The following is a 27,395-nucleotide window of genomic DNA, read 5'->3' on the forward strand; positions in this document are numbered from 1 at the left end:
TGAGCGAGTGGCGAAGGATCACTTTTCGAGAGCAGGCATCCGCGCATTCGGAAAGATGTGAATTCTTGAATGATCTGTCAACTCCAGCTGGGGGACACTGCGATGAACAGATACGATGCGGAAAGATGGCTGGCTTTGAGGGAGTCTCAGAGAAAAGGCGCAAATAAGAGGCAGTGGAAAGGTGGGCGTCGATGGGCGTCTTGGGCTGATTCTGCATGTGCTAGTGTTACAAGATCTCATTGATTCGCTCGATCAAATTCTGACTTGAGCAAATTTGTCAGTGGCCATTCGCGCGAACGTCGTGTGCGCTAAGGGCCTCATCAGCGCGGTCAAGATCACGAGCCGAAAGAGTCTTGGAGCCTAGCAAGCCGGGTGTGCTGATACCGCTCGTGCTTCCAACTGAAGCTCCGCGCACCCTGTTCTTCATGACCAGAGCTGTGAACACAAGCAATGCTTCAAGTCTCAGCACATCGTCCTTCGACCCAGGCACGAGCAGAAATGAACTCACGAAACTTGAAGACTTCTTCGTCTTCATCGTCTTTCGAATCGTTGATGGCCTTCCAGAAAGAGCTGCCCTTGTAATCGCTCGTGGACAGACCCTGCATATCCTGCAAAGCGCCAAGGACAATGCGTCAAAGATTGAATCGCCGGCTACTCGCTGCTCACATATCAGTGCACTCACTTCGCTAAGGGTCGCATAATCGCCAGGAGTGGCCGCTCCTCGGAAACGAGGAGACGCCGGCACGGAGAGGGGCGGACCGACTTTATTCGCAGAGTCGAAGTACCCAGGATCCTCATCTTCGTCCACAAAGGAGTCGGGATAGGCGCGTCTCAACGCGAGCTGCCGCGCCTTGGCATACTCGAGCCCCAGCTTTTTCCAATCGAGCACTGTCGCGCAAGACGTTCTCCTGTCAGATATACTTGGCTTCGGGCCGCTAGACTCAAGCACTCACGTTCAGACAACCTCTCAGTACGGTTGCGCTGGTTGATTCGCTGCCTTCTGGTCTTCATGCAGTATCCCATCATCTGATCTGTCAGCTGATTAACACTGTCCTCCACGCTCTTCATGCGGCGATCAACGATGTAGATGCCATAATCTTCACTGTTCTCGAGGGTGTCTTCCATAAAGCATCCAAAGCCTGACAGATTCGTCGTGATGGAAGGAATGCCCATGACAGTGCATTCAGCAGGAGTCTGTTCGAGAAAGCGTAGAGGTGAGCTGCTGAGAATGTCTGCGCTGGCTGCTTCACAAAGTGCGCTACTCACGTAGCCCCAAGGCTCGTAGTACGATGGGAAGACTCCCAAGTGACATCCTCGCACGAATTCCTCGTAGTCAAGGCCCAGAATGGGGTTGTTTGCATTGAGGAACTCCGGGTGGAAAATCATCTTAACTCGATCATGAGAGCGATTGAAGAGCTGGACGCGTCGGATTTGGTTCAGAATGGGGTCTGCTCCGTCGTCTGCCATGTTGTGGGTAACAACAGGAGGCAGCGAATTACGCTTGAGGGCAAAGATGCGTCGTTTAAGGAGAATGCGATCTTGCTCAGACAGTAATGTCTCAGGATCGACAATGTCCGGGTTTCCCTCGCTGCAGTATCCAGGCACCAAGGAGCGATCAGCACTCGCGGAGAGAATTTTAGTCTCGTGCTCGAACGAGCAGAGTGGACGTACCCATTGTATCTGGCTGTGCGCTCAAAGAGGCGCTCGCCTATGCGCTGCTGGATTTGATCCACAGTGTCACGCAACTGCTTGGTGACTGCCTGTCCCTTGAGCGCTTCGATGGTGTAGCTCTTCGTAGCCGCAGGCATGATGATGAAAGCCACCACAGTCATCTTTGAGCCGGCTTTCTGCAGGCGATGGTTCAGGCGGGCAAGCGACTCGATGAACATGTCTGCTCCCTTGTTCCTGTACTCATAACGTCCAGCAGTGAAGAAATACTATGAGATTTAGGGCGGTAGCGGAAAAACGCGTCGAGGGGTCAGCTTTGCAGCGTGGAGCCAGAATCTGGCGCGTCAAACTGGACTCACAAGGGTGTTATCAAGGTCAAAGTCGTAGTGACCATAGAAGTGCCCCTTGATAAACTCGTTGATCTTTTGTTTGCTCACAGCGTGCAAGTTCTGGAATTCGTGCATCGCAGAAAACTTGACCACGTTCAGCCCATTTGGCAAGACTCCATCAGGCTTCCTCTTGAGCAGGTGCTCCGACTCGTAAGCCGTGATGTGGCTGACCGTAGTGAAGACGTCAGCGCAGTGGGCTGCGCTTCGCTCAATGCAATAGCGATGGTAGATGCCCCTCTTGCCTGCCTCATGATCCACATCAAAGTACTGCAGATTGTTGTAGAAGTCCACAGATCCAGCGCAGAGATATCGACCAAGCAAGGTAGCGTGGGTTGTGAAAATAGTCGTCACGTCAATCCTGCGCTTGCGACACAGCGGAATCGCCAGGCCTGCCTGCCACTCGTGGAAGTGCGCAATAATTGCCCGCTTCTTTTCTTGGATCGCAAACTACAACGAGGACAAGCGCGTCAGGAAAGTCTGTTCGCATGCCTGCAAATCCGTTCTCACGCTCAGCATCATGCAGGACTTCCTGTGCTACTCACCTCGCCTAAAAACCAAGCTACCAGGTAACCAAGGACCAAGGTCTCGTTGGTCTCGTGGTCGTGCGATGGGGTTGGAATTCCTGCAAGGTTCCACAGATCGCCCTTCCATTCGTCCAAGCGATGGTACATGCTACCAGTGTCGAAGAGCAGCACTTTGGGAGCGCGGTCGATCAGCCATCGTCCATATAGGAACTTGACTCCCCTCTCCTTCATGCTGTTGAGTGTGTTTCGCAGCGGCTCATTCTCGGGCTCCATCGCTTCCACTTCCATAGGAGCTGTCTTGTAGGACAAGGGTCCGATTAGACAGTATCGATCCCCATACTCTTGTGCTGTCACTGGGGCTTTAGTCTTGATCACGGTGTAGATACCGCCCACTGTCGATGAGAGCGGGATCAGCGTTAGATGTATGCCGCTGTAGCATGTATGTCTCCGACCCAGCCCAAGAAGGGCTCTCCGAAGCGGACCCGTTCGCCTTCAAAGCAGGACGTTTGCCAGCTTCGCTCACCTTTGTTTGCGACTTCCCATGCGCACTCGAAGAGCAGAGGGTTCCGTACATCGCGAACCACAGGTGCTTGAGACATTGTCGCGGAGTAGTTCGTTCGGGTGCGAGTACGAATGCCGTCGCAAGGGAGCGTAGCGCTACGACAACTTGATGAGACTGACAGTGAAAGCCGGAAGAGAGCGCGGATGTGACGCTTGAGGAGTGTCAATCGAGAATGCTCTCACACATAGGATAAGGGGATGAAAGTTAGGATATGATGGTGGAAGGCTCTCCCCAACGTGTGCTGTGGGGGAGCGAGCGTGTGGAGTCGATCAATTAGTTGGCCCCGGCGCCCACCAGCGCAGCCACATCACCTCACGCCAAACGCTATTCGCGCGTCATAGCTCGACTTGGCTAGCTGCTGGACTTGTGCACAGTTGACGTGAAACTCGTATCACAGACTGTGACTCTTTGGCAGAGCCGCCCGCCCTTACCCCGCCGCAATGAGCGCATCTCGCAAGCTCGCCTCGGCTAACTTCTCGCCCTGCACTTGACTCACCACTCAACTGGTGACTGCGCTGTCCAACCTCCCCACTCAGACTGCTACGACGTGCGTCCGTGCATGCAATCCAAACTACTCGATCACGACCTTGCTACGACTCTGTGCTGGAGCGGCAAGCAGCAGCTGCCATATGCATGAGACGGCGTTGCGCCGCTGGCGCGGCGGGGGCGGGCAGGAACAGCGCAGTCGAGCCACGCCCAGCATGTGCAAGCATATGAGCCAGTCCTTGATCGACCGCAGGCGCGCAGACATGCTGCATGCACGAGCTGGCAGCAGCAGCAGCAGCAGCTGATGCGTGAGATCAAGTTCCTGGGTGATGAGACTTGCCGCGGGGTACAACTTGCCCGAAAAGGCTGCTGGCACCACAACCGCGCGCATAAGACTCGCTGGTATTCAAGCACATGATGCATCACCATCAGCAGCACCACACGCAGCAATGATTGTGAGTGCGTACCTACTGTGGACTGTGCGGTACACTCACGCTTCGTCACTCACACTCAACAAAACAGCTACCTGCACGCTCGACTTCTTCCAGCTTCTCACGGAAGGCGGTCTGCACGATCACCCGTGGCAGGTTGTGAGCAGCAGCGCGCACTGCGCGCTGTCACACCGCTATAGATGAATGACGCACTCAAGCTGCGCATGCATGCATGCATGCGCACGGATCAGTTCGAAGCTGCTGTTGCCGTCTTCGCGCCTGCACTCGCGCCTGCGGAGGCGGCCAATTTGTCCTGTACCGCGCGCTTTGCAGGCAAACTTGTGAACTCACATCGTGGTAGCGAGTAAGTACGGTAGATCCCAGCACCATCACAATATGGCGCGGCCACAGGGGGTGCGACACCGAATTGCCGAAGCAGCTCAATAGAGGCTTGAACATGGCCATCAGAGTCGGAGTGAAGAAAGCAAAGCAAAGCCTGGAATCCTCATCAGGAACTTTGACCCTCCAGAGCAGGCAGGATGGATGGAGGATCTGCGGTCGGAAATTGCCCGCTCGGAAGAATTTCGGGCAAGCTCTGCTCATTGCAGCGTGGAGCTCCGCATTCTCCAACTACGTGTGGGCGTTCGACAGACTGCGCTTGCAGACAGAAGAACCAAGCCAACGCGGCGTACGTGCCCAATAGTCACACTAGCCTCGGGACAGCGAATCAGCACCGTGCCGGTAACCGACAAGGAGGCGAATCATGCTTTTGCCCAGGCGGCTACCAATTCAGCTTTCCTCAAAAGTTCGTGACATATCTGCATTGCCTAGTGTAGGCTGAAAGTTCCAAATTCGCTACGACCAGAATGTTTGGTGGTCAAGCTTCGCTGAGCATGTCGTGCTCATCATCCGATCCTCGCGCGGGGAACATCCGCCTGCGTTGAAGCTACCTCAGTCGATGATCAGAGAGTCTGATGGGTCCTCGGGTGCTCTCACCTGTACTGTACAAGCAGCTGGCGTTCGCGATCGCAAGCAAAATCAGCCTTGACTTCTCTAGTCGGCAGCCAAAGATAAAGGTCAAGACGTCCTTACTTGCTCATGTAGACCAAGATCATCGCTTCTTGCATCCAGTTGTCGCTTGAGGCCCTCAGCAAAATTGAGGGCAGCACTCAAAAATGGCTCCGCCAAGCTTCGCATATTAACGCTGCGAAGTGACTCGCGTCAAGCTATTGTCGTTCTCAATGCTGTACACCACATCGACTCACTGCCAAAGAGTCATCCCACAGTCCCACTGCAGGAGGATTTCCGAACGGGGTACGCGTCAGCAGTTTGCATTCGATACTCCTAACGCCCTGATACTCACAGCTGTCGCTAGGAGCCAGAGGATCTCATCGCGGGGTGGTGTCTGATCATTTCGACGCTGCGCTTCGATCATGTAAGCCACAGCGCTCTGGAATGTTTCCAGTACCTCGACCTCTGGTGGTCCGTTGCCCTCCAAATGCAGCGAGACTAGCGCTCGGATCCACCGGAGATACCTGGCCGGGTCGCTATCGCTCAAAGTGGCAGACAGAGCATCATCAGACCGGATCGTAAGCGCGTCATCCATGAAACAAACACACCTAGTTTCTGCCAACAACCCTATCACTTTGTTCACAGCACGCAGTAGCAAGTCTTTGGGAGTCTCCGGCGACCTCCAGAGCATCTCGGCAGCAGCCTCTGACACGGGAATCTGGGTCATGACCTGCACGAGGATTCTCAGCAAAGACCGAAGCCAGTGAACACTTGGGGGCTACTGACCTGCAAGCTACTTTGTACTCCAGAATAATTGCGTGTGTGGACGTGCGCTTCCCATATGGCCAGCTCGACCGTCAACTGCGGGGTGATTGTAGTGGCTCTGAGCGGCTCTGTATGGGTCGCGGCGATACGGGTACGATCGATACCAGCGCATCTCACCTGCACTTGCTCAGCACGTTTATGGTCTTCCTTTGTAAGCTGTGCACAGCTTTGTGCAACCTGGTGGAGCGTTGCCTTGACTGCCTCACAACGCGCGTAGACCTGCTCCCACTGCTGCGCGTGCGTATTGAGCTTCGCAGACCTCATTGCAGAGTATTGACCGGCGTGACGGGACTCACCAGATCACTCTCGCCGTCACGCCGTCGCGCTTGTACGCAATGTCCCACGAGCGCTGTGACCTGCGCCATCAGCTTCATGCGGAATATTTCGGTCTCGCCGCTGCCCATCATGAATAAGCGCCACATCTCAAAGGCCTGAATTACGAGCGGTCAGTGCGCTCGCATTACATCCGGTCTATGGACATCTGCTTACCTCGCTGGCAATGTCGAACAGTTGAGTGATCAAAGCAGAGTCCACAGAGTCTGCAAGCTGTATAGCGGTGTTGTATGCTGCGTGCGACAAGTGTCAGCAGAGGGCAAAAGACCAACGCGCAACCATGACAGCGCACCAGTCTTCGCCACCCATTCGCACTCTTCGGGTAGCTTCGAGTTGCTGTCTCGACCTTCCAGCCCTGCTTGAAAGATGGCAAGGCCTGGAAAGCGAATACTAGTCAGCAGCGGAGCTGTCCATAACCTAGGGTGCGACTTACTGGACTTGAAGCTGAGAACAAGTTGTTCTGCATCGTGCAACCTGAGGCATTAAAAGGCGTGGATCAGCGGGGGCCCCAGTCCTACCTTTTCGAGAAGGGACTCACCCGAAATTCTGATCGGGCGTTGGCAAGTGTGCTTTGATGATAGTACTGAATCGAGACAAAACTCAGGCGTCCAAAATTTGATGGAAGCTCATACCAGGCCTTTCCATATCCTCTCACCGGCCCAGAAGTGTCAAATCCAGACTGCGCGAAAATTCAGCGTCATTTCTTGCTCGTATAGCCGTCTCCGACATGGCGCGTAACAAGAGTCTGGTGAAGCCTGCTTGCTGCGCTTCTTGAATGACCTATGCACAAGGAGCTCGGCGATGAATTGATGGCAGGACTATTGTCAGACCTTTTGAACACTCACCATTGGCAGCATCTGATTGAGAAAGTTGGATGCGCAAACGAGAGCGTCAAAAGCTTGAAGGGCCATGTCCTTGGATCCCAGACGCATAGCACAGATGAAGGCGATGAAATGATTGGATGCATCGTTTGCCACCGAGGCAGGACAGTTGGCGAGGATGTCCATCGCCGACTGGGGATTGTTGAGTTCGAGTTGGCACAGTGCAACTTTCCTGTCGCGATTACGAGAACTCTTGCTCAGGCTGCATGAACGCATCGTGCTACGACGGCGAGACACACCTGATGCTCTTCGCCACGGTTGCTGGCTCGTGGAAAAAGGCTCGATGCGTGCCCAGTCCGTAAGCTCGCGATGCTTGCTGGAGCTGAGGCTCTCTGCCCCTAGACAGGGTGTCTCCCCTTCTCCAAATCAATATCATCAAGGCCATCGTGTCAGCTTGATCCATCCTGATCTCGTCCTCTGCTGCGACAGCTAGCAGTTTGGGCTCGGGGTGCCAAATCAGTATCGATCTGGGCTTCAGAACCGCCTCACACAACACCGTCCGCACCGTTCAGCATGTTCTCGAAGTAGTCCAAATCTGTCTCCTGCCGACAAGAGACCAGAAAGGTGAATAGGATGCGTCCGACAAATGATCCACGTTCAGAGGGCTTCGACGCAGCAGCGTTGGCAAGTTTGGAAAAAACGTTCGGGTGTAATGCTCTGCTCATCGGCGCATGAGCGTCAGAGGGATGTCAGCAGGGCCAACATCATAGGTACTTTGCTTGCGGACGAACTGAGCCTGATCCGAGGGTCTCAAGAGTATGAGCGTACTAGGCGAGTCTGTCTCAGCGACCGGCGAGCTGCGCTTCCGAAACGGTGCCGGGTTCCGCTCACCGATTCACAGTCTCCTCAGTCCACTTCATGTGCCGGAAAAGCTTCTCATATAGAGGCAGCAGCTCCAATTCTGATGCACTGCGCAGCTGCAGGACTTCCACGTGGAGGAGAGCAAGGCGCTGAAGAGCTCTAGATTTTTAGTAAGACGGCAGCGCTGAAAGCAGGAGAGGAGAGCGCTCACAGTATCGAACTCGTGCTGTGCCTGCTCGTTGTATATATCGGACACCTCCTTGAGAGCTGCTTCGGCTGCTCTGAAATCCTTCGTATCGATGCGAGCGACAGCGCAGTGGGCGCGAGCTGTTCAAAGTGGACCGACCTCAGTACGTCCATCGAGTCGAGATGAAATCGTTCGAATTATTCAACTTCGTCTGCGAAAGCACTCACCCAATTTACGCAAGCAGCGTATCAGCAGGGGTCGGGTGATATCCGACTCTTGTCCTGCCTCTAGCATCCTCGTGGCCCGCTGCAGCCAGAATATTGCTCTTCGAGCCAGGTCAGTCTGCGCTGGGACAGGCTTGGACAGGAACGCTCGGAGATGACTTGTGCCACGACTCAGACAAGCTGTGGCTACTTGTCCCTGTCAAGCAAGTCGCTTTCAGCTGGGCCGACTTTGCCTCAGCCGCAGATGAGAACGTACTGAGAGTGCTCTGTCTGTACCGCAGTACTCTGGATGCGCGGGGGATGCCAGCCTCAGCAAGCTCGTCGGACAGCGCACTGCTTTGCCACGCACCTTCAGCCCGATCGATGGCTGCAGCAGCGAGCTCGTCCGCATTGTCAACAAGTGCCTGTCGAGTGTATCAGTGCTAGTTTTTATAGGTGCAAACGCTTCAGACTGGGACCTACGATGTCGAACTGAGCCATTGAGTAGGAAACGCCTGCTTCTCGATCGCTTTTGCTCAACGTCTCTCCCACGGCTCCCGGCAGCTCTTTGAGGCGTTTGGAAAGGGCGTCGTCCAGCTGAACAGCTCTACGGCTGAGCTCCTTGGCTTGATCCAACTCATCGGCCTCTGTGCGAATATGGATCACCTGTCAGTCCCGGCCCTTGTCATTTGGGATGGGCGCGCTCTTGCTCACTGCAGAGTGATGAAGCAGTCTTGCCGTAGCATCCCAGTATTCGAGAGCGAGCTACATGAAGCTCCAAGCAGATAAGCAAAAGGCAGAAGATATAGCTGTGGAATCAAAGCCCGCCTCACTTTCCACTTCGTCAACATCTCTGCGACCTGCCTCCATGAGCAAGCAGGCTGAAGTCCGAGCTGCATTTGCACAAGCCAGGTCCGATCGTGAATCACGTCAGCCTCGTGACTCATGGGTGAAGGCGCCGATTGAGAGACGTACTACTGGCTAAGAAAGAGACCAGGCTTTTGTTGTCGCGACCTCTTTCTAAGAAGTGTGACGTGACAGTCGCATTCCACAGCTCGCACCCTGAGAGGCATGTGAGTGACCTCCCCTTCGAGCATCAGATATCCATGTGGCAGGACAGCCCAGGATCGACACACCTGTTACGTCTAGCTGACGGCACAGCTCTATCGGAAGCACCGAGTCTGGCTGTTCGGCTACAAAGCCTGCGAGGCGCTGCCGTAAAGATGAGAGCTGGGCCAGCACTGCCTGATCATCAGCAGAGTCGGAAGCGATTCTTGGTAGGATGGCGTGAGCTGAGGCTATGGGAGGACACGAGGAATGTGAGCAGAACAGGGGAGAGCCAGCGGGAGCGACACTTGCGGTCAGCATACACGCTTTTGATTGAGCAGCAGCTACCCATTTAAGCGCATACATAGGATGCCTTCAGCAATCGCAAGTCTTGTCGGTTGGCGCGTGGTCATCTTTGAACTCTCTATCTGTGTGTCACGTAGCGAGGTGCGTTGCTCCACTTGGGCGGCGAATAAGTCAGCCAAGAAGCCTTGGACAAGATGGCTGTCTAGTAAGTACTGGCATTGAGCTCGGTCTACTAAAGAATTGACGACGACCACAAGCTCAAAGCGAGATCGACGATGACGCCGGCAATGGAGGTCGAACCGGAGCTGCTCGCTGATGCACGAGAGGATAGGCTAAATAGAACGCAGATCTAGGCGCACCGCTTCATTAAAGGTGTATCGGACAGTGAGCCTGAGTCTCCTTCTGAAAGTGAAGTTGGAGGGACTGAGTCGCGTTGTATCACTCGTGATTGCAAACCATCAGAACGTGTATCAAGAGACTCAAGCTATAGAGCTACGGTCACCGGCAATTTTGAGTTGTGAGGAGCCTTCGCTCCGAGGGATCTGACGGAGATGCTCGACCGAATGTGGCCGGCATCGGTGCGTCCCTCGATCTTGCTCGCGACTCCACACGCGCGCGCGCGGCGCTATCGGCGTCGCTGCTGAACGCGCGCGGGCATAGCGAGCCGACTCTGCGCGGACCTGATGACTGCATGACGGCTTGCGCGTGGCCTAGCTGCCCTGGAGCCTGTACCCACGGCGCAGCTGGGCTGCTTGCTGATTGATCTTTGCTTGTCATGACGAGGGTGCGCGATGCTCGCAGCATGATGAGCGGAAGCCACACGCGCTGCTGGTGCAGCAGCAGGCAGGCATACCGTAGCACGGCCTCCAACGAGGGCACGCACATTTTGCAAGGCTCTCTTCTTGCTTCGCTTGAACAGTCACAGTCAGAACGGTCAGAGCTAGTCACCAGTCAAGAATGCAAGATTGGCAATTGGCTGGCCCGAACCTCCTCCATCCCTATACTCCTCCACCGTACACATCTCACGCGGTAATAGAAGCGTTGCTTCACTAGCTCGAGCGCTCACCATCTGCCACGAACAGGCCCCGCTGGTGTTCGACTTGTCTGGCATTGCGTTTGGTCGAGCCACACCACTTTCATCATCATGATCGCAGCAAGGCGTGCTACTGGCCAGTCATCGCTCACTCGAGCGGCGGCTAGCATCGCTGGGTCCAGTCCGGCATCAGCCCAGCTGTCTGCTCTGCGGTTCAAAGCACCATCCACCAGCGCCACTCTTCATTTGAGCCGTGCCTGCGCTCAACCTCTCCCTAGATTGCCGCACAATGCCGGTCTCAGATCCATCGCTCTTTTCCATTCTTCCGCTGCCAGGCTCGAAGAGACGGTACCCGTGCCGCAGATGGCAGAGTCGATCACCGAAGGTACGCTAAAGCAGTGGACAAAGAAGAAGGGCGACTTTGTCAGTCAGGATGAAGAAGTAGCCGTCATCGAGACTGACAAGGTGAGTCACCTTGCAGCAGCTGAGCATGCATGAGGTTGGCTTTTCATGCTCGCCTGCCGTAGGACCGCTCGAAGCGTGCTGATCGTTTGACGCCATCCCGAACGCCCGCTCAGATCGATGTCACTGTGAACGCGCCTCAATCTGGTACCATCACCGAGACGCTGGCCAATGAGGAAGACACTGTGACAGTTGGACAGGACCTCTTCAAGCTCGAACCTGGAGATGCTCCGGCCGAAGGCTCTAGCGGAGGCAAAGAGGAGTCCAAGGACGAAGGCAAGGAAAAGGAAGAAGCTGACCAGAAGAAGCAGAAGCAGGAGCAAGAGCAGCAACAGAAAGAGCAGCAGCAGCAAAAAGAGCAACAAGAGTCTGATAAGAAGAGCAAGGAGGAGCAAGGCTCCAAGAAGAAGGACCAAGAGCAGGCAAAGAAGAAGGACGAGGGCAAGAAACCATCGGGAGGTGATGGTGCCAAGTCTACCTCTGGTCCCTCCGCACCTGTCGACCCTGCTCCGGCTACGCGCGGAAGTCGAGATGAGAGGAGGGTCAAGATGAACAGGATGAGAATGAGAATCGCAGAGAGGCTGAAGCAGTCTCAGAACACTGCTGCCAGCTTGACCACCTTCAACGAGATCGACATGTCCGCCATCATGGCTTTCAGGTCCAAGCACAAGGATAGAATCCTGAAGGAGCAAGGCGTCAAGCTGGGCTTCATGGGTGCTTTCGCCAGAGCTAGCGCCTTGGCACTAAAGGAAATTCCTGCTGCCAATGCGAGCATCGAAGGAGAGGGACTGGGAGACACGATCGTCTATAGAGATTACGTCGACTTGAGCGTCGCCGTCTCCACCGAAAAGGGTCTCGTCACTCCCGTCGTGCGCAGCGTGGAGGAGATGGGAATCCTTGACATTGAGCGTGAGATCGCGGCACTGGGCAAAAAGGTGAGTTTGTATGCTCCTGCAAATGGTGCGGCAAGCTCATGTGCTGATTTTGGTCTTCCCTTCAACAGGCACGCGACAACAAATTGACTTTGGAAGACATGGCCGGCGGAACATTCACCATTTCCAACGGAGGCGTCTTTGGTAGTCTCTTCGGCACTCCCATTTTGAACCTGCCAGGTTCTGCCATCTTGGGCATGCACGCCATCAACGAGAAGCCATGGGTGGTGGACGGGCAAGTCGTCATTCGTCCCATCATGGTCGTCGCCTTGACTTAGTGAGTAGCCGGCTTTTTCGCTGTTCGCACCTACTCCCTTCGGGTCGAACTGTCATGCGCTGACGCCGTGTACCCTCCCGTGTGCGCCGCCACAGCGACCATCGACTCTTGGACGGTCGCGAAGCTGTTACTTTCCTTGTTCGCTTGAAACAATACCTCGAAGACCCTGCGCTCATGGCTTTGTAGCTTCATCTGCACTTATGCCCTCTCTCTCTCTCCTTCATTGTCGGGAGCGTCTTTAGATATGAGCAAAGAAGAATCGAATTTTGACGCAACGCCTCGGACGTTGTTCGGAGCTGCAGGGCGTGGCGTGATTTTGCCTGAGAATGGCGGCAACTTGCTCGAAAGCTCAGCATTCGCTCAAAGATTGTCGAGTGAGCTGCTCGACGCCACAAAGCTGTGTGGCGTGCAATGCGGCTGGATAAAGAATGAACGACGCTGAGTAGGCTCAAATAGCGGTACGACGATGCTAGACTTTTGCGAGTCCTCTGTACGGTAATGTTGCTCGGTGTAAATATGGGAGCCTGATCAGTCGGCGCGCACGCCGCTCCACCTCGAGAGATGATTGGTCATTCACTGGATAAAAGACTGCGTCGGGGATCTGATTACAGCTCATTGCAAATATGTGGTGGTACACAAGTTGAAGTAGAGCCGGATCTGATCGTGTCCAGAACGACAACGGCGCAGAGGTGAGGCAGCACGAAGAGGGTATGGAAGTTCGACTTCGCTGGGCTGGCACAGCGAGCATCAATGCGCAAGAGGCAGTGAGACATGTCGATCATTTTGTCAGAATACCGCCGGTGTGTGGTGAAGATCATGTATCGCGACAAGCCTGCTCGCTCAAGCTTGCATGATCTCTCCTGTGGGCGGCAGAGTAGGACGAGCGCTACCAAGAGGGCTCGCTACTGTCGTAGGAGCGGTGCCGACGCTCGAAGGAGCTCTGGGCGGGGAAGTCGAGTCTCCATGGTCCGAAGACTCAGCGGCTGTGATCTCGCTTCTAGGCGGGGCTCTCAAAGATGGCGAGGCTGGTGACCCCGCGTGACCAGTGGGTTGAGGTAGGGGAAAAGAAGGAGGAGCGCTGGGATAGTCGTCTGCCCTCGTCACTTCGGACTGAGGACCTGTCACACTGCTTGCTGCTGTCGGATAGCTGCTGTGATTTTCTCGGCCTGCGGTGGGCGCTGGTGGATACGTATTTGCTGCCGACTCTTGATCCTTAGGCTCAGACGCGTATGCTCCCGCGCCTGCGGCTCCTGCGCCAGCCGCACTATCGGATGCCAGACCTCCGTGCGAACGAGGGACCTTGAGCGCAAGCAAAGTGGCAGCAGCGAGCAAGACGAACGAGATTACCCCTGCGAGAGCCGCATGACGAGTTTGTGAGTCATCTGATGAGACATGTGCCAAACCGTCCTTGAGTCATATGTAGCCTCCACTCACAAGAGATCCACGCAAATGCTACTGTGGCCTTGATTGTGCCGCTGTGGTCGATGGAAGCGAGCCACGCGCGGTCAGCACTGAGCTCCGATCGCATTGGAACCAGATTTTTGGACTCACCAAAAATGCGAGTCTCCAATGAGCCGATCAGCGATAACATCAGCGAGGCTAGAGCATGTGCCTCCGCTGGACGAGTAAGCGGCCCCAATCAGGAAGAGCAGCCAGACAAAGGCCAAGATGCCTGCCACGCCGAGCGGTCCGACGACCCATCGTACAGCACTGGAAGGTGTAGCTCCCTTTGCGCCGCCGACAGGCAACAACGATAGCACTGTCACCGCCGAGCCCCACAGGAAGGTGAACAGGCCAATGAATGCAATCTGAGAGGTGACAAAGTCCGATCAGCGCCACGCCAGAGCCATTCCCCAGTCCTACTTTGATCGCACTCACCAGGCCCCAGCCACCATCTCTGAACCCGCTGTATCGAACGCCGAGGTCGTCCACTGCATCTTCCAGCTTGCCGATCTGCCCCGCCGAGTAAGCCTGCAGTTTGGAGCGCAGCACGAAGTTGATAGACCCGGTCAGAAAACACTACCTGAGCATGCATGCGCATCGTAGCCGATCATCATAGGTCGTTACTTACACCCAGCACACCTGCAATGAAAGCAAAGAGGGCGAGAACAGGAATGCCGAGCACTGCATGTAGGAGGGGTGAGGATCAAATGTGCTTAGTCAGCGTGATGGGAAGACTTTACCCATGCGCAATTGGTGGCATCCCTACGTGTCCAAGAAGAGTTGCGCCATGCTCTTTCCGCATGCGTCGTCGGAACGCGCAGAGAGGCTCTTCCAAACGAGACCCTAAAAGCTTTCTGCGCTCGACTCACACACGAGCCGATATGTCCCGTGTGGGTCGCTCGAGCCGATTGGTGTCTTGTGCGCAAATCCCGCCATCATGAACAATGTCCACTTAGCAAAAGGTAGACGGCTATCTGAGCGCTGTGGGAGCGACAGAGAGGTGGCGCGAGGTGATACGAGCGGCGGAAAAGGCAGTGTACCTCGGCACAGCAACGGATTGATTTGCCGCGTCGCAGTGAGTGGTTGAGAGACGCAGGCAGTTGTGGGGAGGGAGAAGGGACGTGTATTGATGGTAGCTACACAGTGAATGGAGTGCAGACGACGGGTGAACGGGTGATGATGACCGTCTTGATGAAGACGAAGGAGACATTCACATTCAGCCATTCATCACGCTCTGATCTGCGTGATCCATCCGTCCTGCATCCCGTCACATCTCTGCTCGAGCTGGCCCTCTCCAGCTGGAGGAGCAGCCATGGTGAGTCACGACGGACTTGCGCAGCCGAAGCGAAAGTGTCTCACACACGGGAGCTCTGGAGCAAAGTCGTGATAGTCACAGCTAGCGAAAGAACGCGTAGACAGCTCCAGTGCCTCGCTGAGGTTGCTCTGGGTAGCTGCGAAGTGGCTGCATGATGGCTGTGCATCTCTTGACGTTTAATCAAGAATCACAATTGTGTAGCGCCGTTTAATTGCAGATTGAGCAGCAGCATCCATGCATGCAGCTGCGAGTCGCAAGTCGCAGACTTTCCTCGAAGGGGCGGGGTTTCGCACGCGCGCCGCGGGCGATGAAATCCTGTAGCGGGCTCAATCATGCAGCAATCAGTCACGTTCGCGATTATACAGCTAGGTGTCGAGTCAAAGTGGATTCATACACCCAAGCCGCGTACAGAATTGGGCGTACTCTTTGGCGCTCGTATCGATCCAGGGTCTCCTCTTTATCATCGCTCGAGGTCTGTAGAGGCAAATCCAATGTATCGCGACGATGGATAGGAGTCAGATGTATAAGCCAGCTCATCCATCCCCAAGTCGCCAGCTCTCTGCTACACTGCACCATGTGTGGCTGTGGCATCTCCGTGCTGACGCTGGTCGAACGCAAGAACACCGGCATGACAGCTAAGTTCAATTGCAACTACTAACAGTCACTACTCGGTATTAGGATTAGTATTAGCCGAACACAGCATGACAGCTAAATCTGGACCACAAGAGGCGCGTGAGCACAGACGCGCGCGCGCTTGTCTGCTGCTAATTGGCTACGCCTGAGTGCATGAAGACTGCATCGACTCGCTCTTGTGGATTGCCCGCTCGCAATTTAAACGGCACCACATTCGTGATTCACGATTATTTACAATTTTGAATCAGCCTGTGGTGGGGTTGGTCTCCAACACACAGCGAGTGAGAGACTTCAGGACGGGAACAGCAGGATTGTCCGTTCATGGCTGAGGCGGTGTCAAGCTGACTACTGTGATGGGATTAGCTCGCACACGGCGCTTCGGATGTCGGCATATGCGCAACCGGCCATGCTGTAGCTTGTTCGGTACATTTAGATGACCGAGCTGCGTGCAGTGTTTGCGCTAGAAGATGCTCTCGCCGCAGAGCCGTTTGCAGCCAAGACTCAACTTTCCTTGCACTCGTGGATCGACTCTTCAGTAGACCACATTCACGAGTCTTGCGTCCTGTCCGCGCGGTCGTCGCGGTCTTCAAGCTCATGATGTGACACCCAGCTTCGTGACGAACGCCGGCTCGCGACCAGCAAGATGCAATCAATCCTCCTCTGTTCGGCCTCTCACTTCGACATCGCGTCGGTGGCCTGTGTCGAATGCTTGAATAAAGTCGATCAGAAGCCGGCTGAGCTGCAGCGGAAGACCAAGAAAGAATTGCATTCATAAATCCTCGTGCCTGGATACCGAGCGCATGGCGTGGAGAAGACACCGCATGCATGCGTAACACGCGGAAGCAACCTCACGCATCGGGACTTGTTGTTCTTTGCTTGGCAGCTATAGCTGCATGGCAGGTGATCAAGGGATCGGCGCAAGACGTAACCCAAATCAAAGAAGAGGATGCGTGCGAACGAGCTGGACGATGAATGAAGGTGCCAATCACGAATGCAACTGGAGAGCTCATGCAGAAAGATCTCGAAGTGCTGGCGACCGGTAGATATCGACTCGCCTGCAAACATACAGCAACCACGGTCAGACTACTACAACGAGAGCAGCGCCTTGATTGACTTTGTGTCTGCTGTCTGGGAATAGAGTACATGGCGATGCAAATGTGCTTGAGAAGACACAAGTGAATTGACGAGCGCACGTCAATGTGCGCGAACCTCATGGCCAATTCCATCGGTACATCGTCCTGCGCAGGTCCGACAAGGATCCAAGTAAGATTCGATATAAAGTGCGACAATGTGTAGCGAGATGATCAGCTGCTGACTCACCAGCCAAGGAAGCCCTCATCAAGCCTGAGTGACTCTGTGCCCTTTTCTCCCTCATACGTGGCGCCGAGTGCGACGAGATGGGGCAAGAAATGCTCGTCTGTAGGGTGGCACAATTTGTACTCCTGCCTTTGAGTAAGCTGAACGGCACGTTCTTTCGCTGCATCGTCTGTTCCAGAAGCAGGAACAATGGCGTCTGATAAAGCTTGCAAGAATCCGGCAGCGTATGTGGGCTTTTCGTACGGTCGGCCAGATCTGACTAATCTGAAGCCCCCGAGATTGTGAACAGCTTGTCCTCCAGCAAAGATCAAGATGCCTTGTTCGCGCAAGGGACGCAGTGCTTCCCCTAGCTGGAGAGCTTGCTGTGCATCTTTGAGTGAGTTGCCCGTCGGTCGAGGCAGACTGACTTGGACGAGCGGAATATCATTCGCACCTGTGAGACCCTTGGGGAACGCAGCGAGCATGGGCACCCACACTCCGTGGTCTGGTCCCCGTGACACTCCTTCACCCGCAAAGCTGGTCGTGTTCAAATGTTTCAAAATCAGGTCGGAAAGCCAGCTCGGATTGCTCGAGGGGAACTTTTGCTCGTAGTAATGTGCTGGGCTTCGGGCATGGATGCTACACATGTCAGCAAGAAGCGCGAGGAGGATCTCAAGCCCTCGCAAACGTTTACTCACAAATTGTAGAAATCATAGATGAGGGGATTGGCTGCATCGCTGTTGACCTGAATTGTGGGCTTATCACCGCTGGACCGTGCTTCAGACTCCCAATGAGCAGAGATGGCAAGGATGGCTCTTGGGCGCGGTTGCAATTTGGACAGGTCCGAGCCCGTGTTGACCCAGGATTTGTGCGCTGGATGAGAAGTGTCGAACAGGGTGGGCGGTCCACCATGAGACATGAAGAGCACTGGAGCTCGCTGAATAGCTGAGGTGACTGTCATATTGTACGCGAATCGGATGCCCGTGCAGCCGTGTTGTGAGAGCTTGTATGCGGCTAGCAGGACAAGAAGTGATAGGTACAGCAAAGCGAGACGCGTGGAGGTGTCAAGATGCCAGAACTTTCTTGTGATTCGGTCGAGCATGAGAAGAGAGACTTGATCACAAAGATGAAGGGACGACTGCCAAGATCGTGGTGAAGCCCTTCTTATACGTCTCCTCAGCTCATCGTTGAGGCCACCATGCAATCGTGAATCTGAATCGAGAAGGCAACGAACGGTCAGTCTGATGAGTGACATGCACGTCCGTCCATATGCAAGCATGTGCCATCGTCAAGTCAAGAAGTCACGAGTGCGGAGCAAAGGCAACGGCGTGTTCAGCTGCACTCGCTCGCTGTTAAGCGTGTGGCTGCGCGCGCGAGGCATTGCGCAATTAAGAATCCATGCAGCAGCAATTTGAATTTAGATCACAATCGTGAAATATATGCTGTTAACCGCGAGTCACGAAAGGGCGCGACGCCGGACTTGCCCGCCCGCAGCCATGCATCATCACACACGCGCATCCACTCGATCACTCACTTCATGACTCAACTCGACTCACGATTGTGAGTTGCTGCTCTCACGCAGCGTCAATTCGCGCGAGCAGCGACGAGACTTCACGACGCAACGCTGTATCAGCTGACAAGTTGCGCTACATAAAGATGGCTCTTAACAGCGAGAGTCGTGATTGGTTCGATAAGGGTTGCATGCTCGCCACGGAGTTACGGTCTCGCCTCGAAATTTGAAAGAAGAGCTTACCACCGCCGTGGCTCTCACGTGAACGTCATCCTCGAGTTTTGAGTCAGAGTGGGACGCGAGAGGTGTTGTGGCTGCGCAAAGTCTTAGCGCAGATTTTTGAGGCGTCAGAGATGCGAGGAAGCGTCAAAGACTCGATCGTGATCTGTCGACTCTCGTGAGGTGAACAGGTGGTGACACCTCGCCACGGCTCGCGTCTATGCAAAAGGCTGTTGTGTGTGTGCATGTTGACCCTCTCGATTCATGACTGGCGCTCCTTCGTCGGACTAATGAAGGAATGAATTACCGCGTGCCCCAGGCCTACCAACATACAACAAAGAAGCACCACGAAAGCGCTCGTAAGGCCCTTCACAGCTCTCACGCCCCAATTACCTAGCTCAAAGCCTCGGAAACGGCCTAGCTGTGGCGTACATAAGCGCGGGCCCTCGGTCCACTAGCCCTGTGGAGTTGATATCGCCGGCCTTCATGACGCAGACCGACATCCAGGTGATGGCAACGTTTCCTTGGCTCTGCCACCCTATCCATGCGTAGTCAACACCCAGCGAGATGCACGAAATGTCGAAGCGACTGAGAGTGCGACCAAGGCCTCCACTGCCTGCGCGGCCTCTCTTGTACGCTCTATCCCCGTCTGCCACTGACGTGCTCGACCTGCAACGCGAGCTGCACAATGCCATCTTTGGTGCTAGCAGATCGGTCTCGGTCGTGGATGGCAGGGCTGCTTCTCCAATAGTGCATGCCACAACCATACCGCAGAATCTGCGACTCTCCATCGATGGCTTTGAGGTGTTTGGCAATCCGCAACAAGTGCTGAGAGATGGAGACACCATCGAGTGAGTGTCAAGTCGAAGAGGTGTTATACGCTGGGAGCGACATGGGCTGATGTTTCTATCTGGCTTTTCCTTGCAGCGTGTTTGCCGTAGATGGTGTTGCCGATGAGAGTCCCTTCTTTGCCGGACAGAATGGCACACCTGCCCCTCTCGCACCTCCTTCAGCACCACTAGCAGTACCCTTCTTTGAGGATTCGGCCGCACGCTCATCTGCCAAGCGCCATAGGGAGTATGACGCTCAGCAACGCTCTTCCGCGGCTGCTGTGTACTCAGCAGCCGATGACCAGGCTACTTCCAGCGGCAGCAAACGAGTCAAAGAAACTTCTGGGCCGGAGGAGGATGCACAGAATGTCACTGCCCTGACCAAGACGCAACGACGTGCTCTGCAACGGAAGAGTCAGCGACAGGCGATCAAGGACAGTCATTTGCAACAGCAAGCAGATGCGTCAGCAGACCTGTCGGGTACTCTAACAGGGTCTGAGCAACACAGCAAAGCCGAAGAGGAACTGCTCGAATCTGCGGAGCGCGTAGCAGATCGAATCAGAGCACGTTTTGGTAATGATCGATCCGAAGCGCCAGATGAGCTCGAGCGGCAGGAGGCATCGGAAGAAGGTGATGCAATGTCAATAGATGATTTGCCAAGGATGGAACCCGCTGTAACTCGTAGTACCAAGCCAACGTCGGATAGGAAAAGTACAGCGGCGATGCCTCTTCCACCTCTAGGTCTTGGCTCCGTGGGCCTTGCGCGTTCGATCGGCACTACCGGCGCAGCCATGCTTGCCTTCGATGCACGCAAAGCAGGTCGTATCGCACAGATGCAGCCGCCAAAAGCTGCTGTAGGAGCTGCCCTGCCTTTAGAGGCCGCGCTTCCTGTCCAGGCTGAGAGCAGCGGCAGCGACAGCTCCGCATCAAGCAGCACCAACAGCACCAGCACTTCCACTTCATCATCTTCAGCAACCACTCCTGTACCGCGCAAAGACTCGAGCAAACCCAAACCATCTGTAAAGCCAAACGCTGGACCGTGGGTAAAGCCAGGGGAGGGTAAGGCTAAGACGCAAGCCAAAAACGCAAAGCGTCGCGCGAAGCAGCGCGAGGAGCTTCTCAAGACAAGGCGGGAGGAATTCGAAGCTTTGCAGACGAGGCGCGCGCTAGGGCTACCGAGGCCTCCAGAAAATGAAGGGCAAGCTGGCCCTTCCAGGCCAAAGCATGCAACATCAAGCGTCATTCAGCCTACGATCAGCGAACTCACCTCCGATGAAACAGAGTCAGACTCTAGCAGTGACTCGGACTCCGACGAGACGTCGAGCTCATCCAACAACTCTGAGAGCGCCTCCGGCGAAGATCCAGATTCCTCCTCTGACGTCAGTGAAATCGAATCCGACGCCTCCACTTCCTCGTCAGACACGTCTTCAAATCTCAAAACTCCAGGCTGGAATTTGTCTACTACGAGCTCCGTCCTAGCTCAATTGCCTTCGAAACAAGCTCCGCAAGCCTCTGCGCCCTTGGAGCTTCCGCCGGGCGGTGGTCTGCTCGGCTTGGAAGACGACATTGAGATGGAAGATCTCGACGACAACAGCGTGGCCGGCCCTTCTGTGCTCCCACAGAGCTCCCTTGAGGAAGTGGCCCGCAGAATGCTGCGCAGGCGCGCCAACACCAGGCGAGGTCCGCTAGCTTCTCATGCTATCACCAACAGCATTTCGGCCAGGTTTAGAGCGGCGGTTGACGCGGGTGAGAGCGCCGACGTAGCACCAGCCGACGCTTCAGAACTGCCATCCTCATCGCATTCGGTGACACCATCAGTCTCGACTGCGGTGGCTAGCACAACCTCGTCAGAAACGCCACGACGAGCTCCGCCGCTGCCGTCTGCGCAGCCGTTGCCACCTGGCGTTCGTGTCAAGTCGCTCGACTGCAGCCAGTGGTACGACATGGCGTGGAGCTCTGGATGGCCAGATGGATGGTACCCTACATCTAGCGACGAGCCGCTTCCGGAGACCACCGAGGCGGCGACTGTGCCCGACGACGACGTGGACGTTGTTGCCGACGATTCCGCAATAGATGAAGAAGTTCGGGCACAAGAGGAATGGGCAAGGTTGCAGGCGCAAGCACGAGCGGCGACGGACGTTGCTTTGCAACAAGAAAAGGATGCAGAAACACAGAAGCCACCAAGGTTCCCTCAGACAGATCAGGCACCTGCGACGACGACGATACACAATGCCGAGGTGCTGGCGTCAGGCTTGCCCTCTGCCCTAGACGCTGTCAGCCCTCAACAAGCTAGCGCGATCGCGCTGGACATCTCCGATGCGACAAACGCAGCTACCCTACACCGTCTGAGCGCTCCCACCACGAGTGTTCCAGCGGTCAAAGTTACATTATCGCCCCCTGGGGCACACTCTTCACTTCCGTTGGCATCTCCTTCGCACTTGTCTCCTTCTAGCATGCACATGCCATCCAAGGTTGCTCTTCGTATCGAGCCAATGGCAGCTCCCGCCCCATTGTTCGGGGCCAGCGGACAACATAGGCAGACGCAGACGTCACCTCGCGCAACGCCAGAGCCCGGGTCTGCCGTCTCTCCGAGAGACGGGCGACGATCTGTTGACAAAAGTCGTGCCAGTAAAGATAGGTCGCCGAGGGAGCATCGTTCCTGGGAAGAAGAGCGTGAAAGGTATCGGCACTCATCGACAGACTATCGACACGACAGAGAAGACCGAACAAGGAGCGAGCGTTACCGTAGCGACTATGGGTCCAGGGAAGCAACACTAAACGAGCGGGACTCGTCGCGTCACTCAAAGTCAGTATACGAAGACCGCCCAAGAAGTGTAGATCATTCTGCAAAGAACGGCGCGCGTCCCAGGGATGACTACGATGTCAAGTATGCCAGTCGTTCGTGGGAGCATGATCGCTACCGGCCAGCGCGGTCTCCACGAGAATCATCGACTTATCGACCGCGCAATGAGGATCGACAGGACGACGTGCGCTACTCTCGCTACTATGACCGCAAGAAGAGCGAGGATAACGAGAAGGGACGCAGTGCGGGTGAAGCATCGCGTGTCTCATCTGACAAAAGTGGCAGAGAATCTAGCAGCCGGCTGTCAGAGACCAAAGTGGCCCCTGCTTCACCTCCCAAAAGCCCGCGTCTACATCGTGCCGCTCTGCGTGAAGCTCGGATTCCATCAAATGTCAGTACCTCGCATGACCTGCGTCCCTCAGCGCTACCGCATGCTCCGAAAATCATCTCCGAGGGCCAAAGCGCAAATTCGGCGCATCAAAAGATTCCGACTGGCCCTAGAGGCACAGCTACGACGGCTCGGGCAAGCGCCGCACCGGCCCGCAAGTACAAAGATATTGACCATGCCAAGGGGGAGGTGTCGAGCAAGGACCCTTCGCGCTCATTTGCTTATATGAATCTGGATTACGGCAGCCCAGAGCCCGGGGAAATTGCCGAACAGAGGGCGAAGGATCTGACGCCTGTCCAGAATGAAGTTCCGCCTAAGTCGAGCGTGCCAGAACGGCCCAATGGCAGCACCGAGCAGGAGGCAAACATTGCACCCGAGCAGACTCAGCCGACTGCCAAACAGCCGAGCCCAATCAGTCCCAACACATCAGCCGCATCCCTACCTCCTGACGTGCTGCGCCTTCGAGAGATGGCGCTGGCTTCGCGAAAGAAGCGATGAAGCGGAGCATACTGCTATTCGCGGTGGACTCGTACGAGGAGCGTCGCAAAGCGCGCGCTACTCCCGTGACTCTCTCGTCACCTCACCGGCGCCCGGAACCAATCGCAATCAGATCACAAGCTACATATGTGGTGAATGCGGCAAACCCGAAGGTCGCAATGATATGATTTAAATAGCGACACCTATTGAGCGGCGTACCAGCATTACAGAAGGGAGAGGATTGGCACGATCAAGCGCAGTACTATGGAAGGCTAGCTCATCAAGGTGGGGATCTCTGAGGTGTGTACGTTTCCTAGATTGAGATGGTGACCATCATCATGATGGGGTTGGTCCTCTTCTGCCATGCGTCGGGGCGTCAATCGTTTGTCATTAAATGGAAAGGGACAAGGCATTTGGGTGACAATATTGGGGATGCATCTTCGGGAATTCTTCAGAATGTGGTCGTCGTATCGAGCTCGACCGGGCGTTTAGGCTGCCTCGGGGTGCTGCTTGATCCAGTCGTTGTACTTCACCACGACGGTCTTGGCTCCAGAACCCTGAACAGGCATGGGGTCGCAGCGAGGTCGGAGCGCGTTGAAGCCACTGCGAGCGAAGAAGCTGCTGGTTGGCGCAGCACGAGGGACGACTTGGGTCACGGTGGGTCCGTTGCCGCCGATGGGGGTACCGTCGCACTTCTGCTCGCGCTTCCAGGTCTGGTCAGCACCGACCCACTCGGCACGCCTCAGGTGGAATTTGACAACGTCGGTCGCTCGACGCAGGTCGTACTCGATGCGCGCATCGCGGCGCACGCTGCGCTTGGCGGAAGGGCCGGGTCTTTGCACAAGAGTGTGGTCGCCTCCCATACCACCGTAATTGAGCGAGGTCGTCTGAGTGCAGGTGAAGACAGTGCCATCAGGGCCCTCTGACTTTACAGCGGCATCTCGTCGATTAGTATAGTGGCACTGGTTGCCGGTGTTGGCATCTGTGTTGGTCATCGTATTATCGTGCCCGGTGCCAGCGTCGATATTAGCACGAGCCTTGGGTCCGATGTTGATAGAGTCCGGCTGGTTTTGGCCGTAGATGTTCTTCACCCATGGCTTTTGCTCGCAGACGACTGTAGCCTCTTCACGACGCGTGTTGCCAAAGTGACAGTCATTACCCACATTGCTGTCGGTCGTGATCATCTGGTTGCCGTTAGCTCGGCTCAGGATCTTGTTGGCAAAGTCTTCACGGCCGAGACGAGCGTGCAAGTTGGGCAGATCCACATCGGCAATTGCACGTTTAACGCCGATGTTCTGGCCGGATGAGACACACTTCATGGCTCTACGACCGTTGCCGAAGTGGCAGGAGCTGCCGATGTTGGAACCGCCTTGGTCGCCTTCATAAGCTTCCTGGGCGACGGAGTTCCCGCCATTTCCGTTGCCAGCGTGCCATGATTCGCCGATGGAGGAGCCCTTGTCGTTCTGGGCCAGAGTGACCGTTTCGGTGCGCTCATGCATCTCCTCGACACCTCGGCGCATCACCTTGAGTGCGTCAGCACGACGCAAGAAGGTGGCTGCCTCGTCGATATCGCGGAGGTCGTAGATGACTGCAACATCGCGGCGGTGATTTGGGTTGTCACGAAGGCAGGCGACCGAGGCGAGATCCGGTTGGTACTCGCAGTCCGACTGAGCCGGTGCAGCAAAAACCGAAGTTGCCGCAGCAATGACGGCGACGATGAGGATAGACTTGTGGGCGAACATGTTGACTGAGATGGATGAGTGCTACCTGAGCGCTGAGATACGAAAGCTTCTGAAGGAGAGGGAGCAAAGACACAAGAGATTGAGGACGCAGGGGGGGAGAGGAGACCGGCTCGGATGGCTGAGGGATAGATGTTGATGGCGACGTAAGGAAAGTTAGCAGTCCGGCTGCTGAGAGAGAGTGTGTGACGAGAGGAAAGCGCTGGGCGAGAAAGTGCACGGTGACCGAAGTAAGGAGAAAGAGGAAAGTTGACAACCTGTCGAGCTCGGGTACTCTATTTATATGTCGCGAGGATATGCTCCAATGCCCTTCGAGGGCTTGTCGATCTCCAGCACCACTCGTCTACATCCGAGAGCCTAGAAGCGCAAGATTTGCAGAGACCCGTCGCTGCGTCAGCCGACAAGGAGAACGAGCTCTGCTCGGAGGGCGCAGCGCAGGAAGGAGCAGAGAAAGACCAGCATGCTTGCGAAGCCGATCTTGCCGGCCGTGCTGAGCACAGAACCCGCGTGCGCCATTCCCTTGGCATTCACGATTAATTGGCTCTGCGTTCTGGGTCGAACCAACGAATCCGCTCACACTTCTCGGACATATATTCCACAAGAGCTTGCCGCTGCATGCATAGCTGCGGCCGCTTACGCCCCGAACGAGCATTGTCTGTCGTCAAGCGTTTGGATGCTCGAGACAGAAGGACGAGCCCTCAATTGCAGGCCGGCCTGCTGGAAGAGAGTGCATGCACGTTGGCGCAGCTCGGGGCGCAACCCTCATGCATGCATGCTGGGCGTTCTCGTCATGCAGTAGCGTCCTGCGCCCGCGCCTTTCGAGCCCTAAAAGACGCGACCTCGCGGACGTGACCCGAGGAGACGTTCGCTGGAGCGATGTGATCCCTCCCAAACCATCACATCTATAGGCATATATTCATGCGCTTCGCTTAGAAACGCAAGTGCTCGAGCAATCCATTCCGGCACACAGCCCGCGCATGTCCAAAGCATCCGGTGCGATAGGCGCCGCTTCATGCAGGGGGGCGCCCATGATCACTGCAAACATTACCACGACCTGAATGTTCGAGCCCCTTCTCCACCCTCGAGCAGCGGTCACTTCCCATACGGGCCGAGCATCGCAAGCTTTCAGAATGCAAGTTCGCAATGCTACGCCAGAGCTAAAGTAGCGTGATTGCTCTTCGGCGGAAAGCATGTACGAGATGGATTCTTTTGACTTCGGCAGATCGGCCGGCCGCGCGTGCCTACGCCTCAGAGTGGCCCATCCAGTCGTGAGCGCAGCAGCATCAAGCGCTTCGTACAGCACACATCTATCGATCACAATCTCAAAGTATAAAGAGGGCCGACTTTTGATCGTTTCCCAGCTTCCTATTCTCCTCAGCCAGTCCAACTTGCCCAACTTGCCCTTTTGCCTTCTTTCGACTTCGGAACAGCTGGTCTGTTTCAGTCACTTTTTTTTTCTCTTTCAGCGCGCACCCTTTTGCAACTCCCCCTTTTTTATTTTTTCAAGTCCCGAGTCAAGAAGTCATCTGACTTTCACCACATTAGACAACTTTCAATCGTAGCATTCTTTATCCTTTTCGCACGTCACTTCTCTCACCTTTTACCCGTCCAACTTCCAAAACATTCTCGTCAAGATGCAACTCACTGCTCAAGCTGTCCTCGCTTCCATCGTCATCTCCGGCGCTCTCGCCGCTCCTCTGCCCCAAAGAAAATGGCCTGGCCAAACCGGTTTCGACAAGGACGGCAAACCCAAAGCAGTGGGAGGAACCCAATTCTTGGCTGACAACGGTGCCAAGATCGGTGGTGGTCTCGCCATCGCTGGTGCCCTCGGCGGTATCGCCGGTGGTGCTATCACTGCTGGCAACAACCGACGCGACATCGAAGTCGAGCTGTCTGAACGTAACTCCCTCGGGCGGACCAACACAGCATCAGGCCGAATCGAAGGCAACACGGCTGGTGGTCCTCACCCCACTCCCCTTGACATTAAGACTCCTAAGCCCGACAAGAACGGCGCTATCAACGCTGGAATCGGTGCTATCGGTGCTGGAATCGGTGCTGTTGGTGCTGGCCTCGGTATCGCAAACGCCATCAACGGTCGCGATGTTGAAGCTGAGCTGGAGCGTCGTCTCACACCCGCCAACCTCGCTCTCACCGCGCTCATGGGATCGGGTGCCGAGGTTAACCATGCAGACGGCAACCAGCAGACTTGGCAGAGCGGTGGCAAGAGCTCTGGTGCCTCCAGCCGTCGTGACATCGACGAGTATCTCGCTCGTCGATTGATCAATGTTGGCAGCAACCACCAAGACCAAAACGTTCAAGGCGGTGGTTCCGGCCCCGCGTCTAGCGGCAGCAAGTCGGGCAGCAGCGGCGATGCGTTCTGGCAA

General features: G+C 55.5%; 9 protein-coding genes across 9 annotated transcripts in view; 3 read left to right on the forward strand and 6 right to left on the reverse strand.

The window, feature by feature from the left end:
* Positions 1–10: 10 nt before the first annotated feature.
* On the reverse strand, positions 11–3,515 carry IE81DRAFT_320889 (glycogen synthase). The gene is made up of 9 exons (XM_025513170.1): positions 3,105–3,515; positions 2,600–2,973; positions 2,028–2,504; positions 1,672–1,937; positions 1,267–1,588; positions 954–1,194; positions 683–888; positions 509–608; positions 11–435 (listed from the first exon to the last, which is right to left on the reverse strand). Exons 1-9 carry the CDS (start codon positions 3,178–3,180, stop codon positions 278–280), a joined length of 2,220 nt encoding a protein of 739 aa, XP_025372074.1. The 5' UTR covers positions 3,181–3,515; the 3' UTR covers positions 11–277.
* Positions 3,516–4,800: 1,285 nt separating this feature from the next.
* Positions 4,801–9,671, reverse strand: IE81DRAFT_243111 (hypothetical protein). The gene is made up of 27 exons (XM_025511243.1): positions 9,277–9,671; positions 9,135–9,194; positions 9,016–9,066; positions 8,785–8,948; positions 8,672–8,726; positions 8,579–8,607; positions 8,326–8,518; positions 8,123–8,238; positions 7,942–8,060; positions 7,842–7,877; positions 7,616–7,767; positions 7,350–7,539; positions 7,075–7,282; positions 6,885–7,009; positions 6,768–6,812; positions 6,663–6,703; positions 6,522–6,605; positions 6,386–6,462; positions 6,193–6,327; positions 6,014–6,124; positions 5,858–5,932; positions 5,680–5,801; positions 5,424–5,607; positions 5,326–5,351; positions 5,153–5,264; positions 5,057–5,073; positions 4,801–4,995 (listed from the first exon to the last, which is right to left on the reverse strand). Exons 2-27 carry the CDS (start codon positions 9,169–9,171, stop codon positions 4,938–4,940), a joined length of 2,562 nt encoding a protein of 853 aa, XP_025372075.1. The 5' UTR covers positions 9,172–9,194; positions 9,277–9,671; the 3' UTR covers positions 4,801–4,937.
* A 930-nt stretch (positions 9,672–10,601) lies between these two features.
* On the forward strand, positions 10,602–12,733 carry IE81DRAFT_320896 (dihydrolipoamide succinyltransferase). The gene is made up of 4 exons (XM_025513171.1): positions 10,602–11,152; positions 11,266–12,084; positions 12,153–12,358; positions 12,454–12,733. The coding sequence occupies exons 1-4, from the start codon at positions 10,799–10,801 to the stop codon at positions 12,542–12,544; spliced, it is 1,470 nt and encodes a 489-aa protein (XP_025372076.1). The 5' UTR covers positions 10,602–10,798; the 3' UTR covers positions 12,545–12,733.
* Positions 12,734–12,912: 179 nt separating this feature from the next.
* IE81DRAFT_320899 (hypothetical protein) lies at positions 12,913–14,990 on the reverse strand. The gene is made up of 6 exons (XM_025513172.1): positions 14,671–14,990; positions 14,430–14,482; positions 14,237–14,329; positions 13,910–14,166; positions 13,793–13,833; positions 12,913–13,707 (listed from the first exon to the last, which is right to left on the reverse strand). The coding sequence occupies exons 1-6, from the start codon at positions 14,738–14,740 to the stop codon at positions 13,199–13,201; spliced, it is 1,023 nt and encodes a 340-aa protein (XP_025372077.1). The 5' UTR covers positions 14,741–14,990; the 3' UTR covers positions 12,913–13,198.
* Positions 14,991–16,959: 1,969 nt separating this feature from the next.
* Positions 16,960–18,006, reverse strand: IE81DRAFT_345298 (Extradiol aromatic ring-opening dioxygenase; the record flags this gene model as incomplete). Its single annotated transcript, XM_025515899.1, has 3 exons — positions 16,960–16,987; positions 17,070–17,669; positions 17,744–18,006. The coding sequence occupies 3 exons, from the start codon at positions 18,004–18,006 to the stop codon at positions 16,960–16,962; spliced, it is 891 nt and encodes a 296-aa protein (XP_025372078.1).
* A 1,203-nt stretch (positions 18,007–19,209) lies between these two features.
* Positions 19,210–23,527, forward strand: IE81DRAFT_243443 (hypothetical protein). The gene is made up of 2 exons (XM_025511245.1): positions 19,210–19,625; positions 19,702–23,527. The coding sequence occupies exons 1-2, from the start codon at positions 19,342–19,344 to the stop codon at positions 23,291–23,293; spliced, it is 3,876 nt and encodes a 1,291-aa protein (XP_025372079.1). The 5' UTR covers positions 19,210–19,341; the 3' UTR covers positions 23,294–23,527.
* Positions 23,528–25,150, reverse strand: IE81DRAFT_243444 (hypothetical protein). The gene has a single exon (XM_025511246.1). It carries the CDS (start codon positions 25,012–25,014, stop codon positions 23,761–23,763), a length of 1,254 nt encoding a protein of 417 aa, XP_025372080.1. The 5' UTR covers positions 25,015–25,150; the 3' UTR covers positions 23,528–23,760.
* A 741-nt stretch (positions 25,151–25,891) lies between these two features.
* Positions 25,892–26,424, reverse strand: IE81DRAFT_243476 (hypothetical protein). Its single transcript, XM_025511247.1, has one exon. The coding sequence runs from the start codon at positions 26,201–26,203 to the stop codon at positions 25,928–25,930; it is 276 nt and encodes a 91-aa protein (XP_025372081.1). The 5' UTR covers positions 26,204–26,424; the 3' UTR covers positions 25,892–25,927.
* Positions 26,425–26,645: 221 nt separating this feature from the next.
* Positions 26,646–27,395, forward strand: part of IE81DRAFT_328491 (hypothetical protein) — a gene marked incomplete at both ends in the record, with an annotated part of 3,391 nt that continues 2,641 nt past the window's right edge. Inside the window, one exon of the mRNA XM_025515105.1 lies at positions 26,646–27,385. Within this exon, the coding sequence (XP_025372082.1) occupies positions 26,646–27,385 (740 nt within the window). The remainder of the gene's footprint in view (positions 27,386–27,395) is intronic.

Source organism: Ceraceosorus guamensis, assembly GCF_003144195.1.
Source record: "Ceraceosorus guamensis strain MCA 4658 unplaced genomic scaffold IE81scaffold_8, whole genome shotgun sequence".
Taxonomy (NCBI): Eukaryota; Fungi; Basidiomycota; class Exobasidiomycetes; order Ceraceosorales; family Ceraceosoraceae; genus Ceraceosorus; species Ceraceosorus guamensis.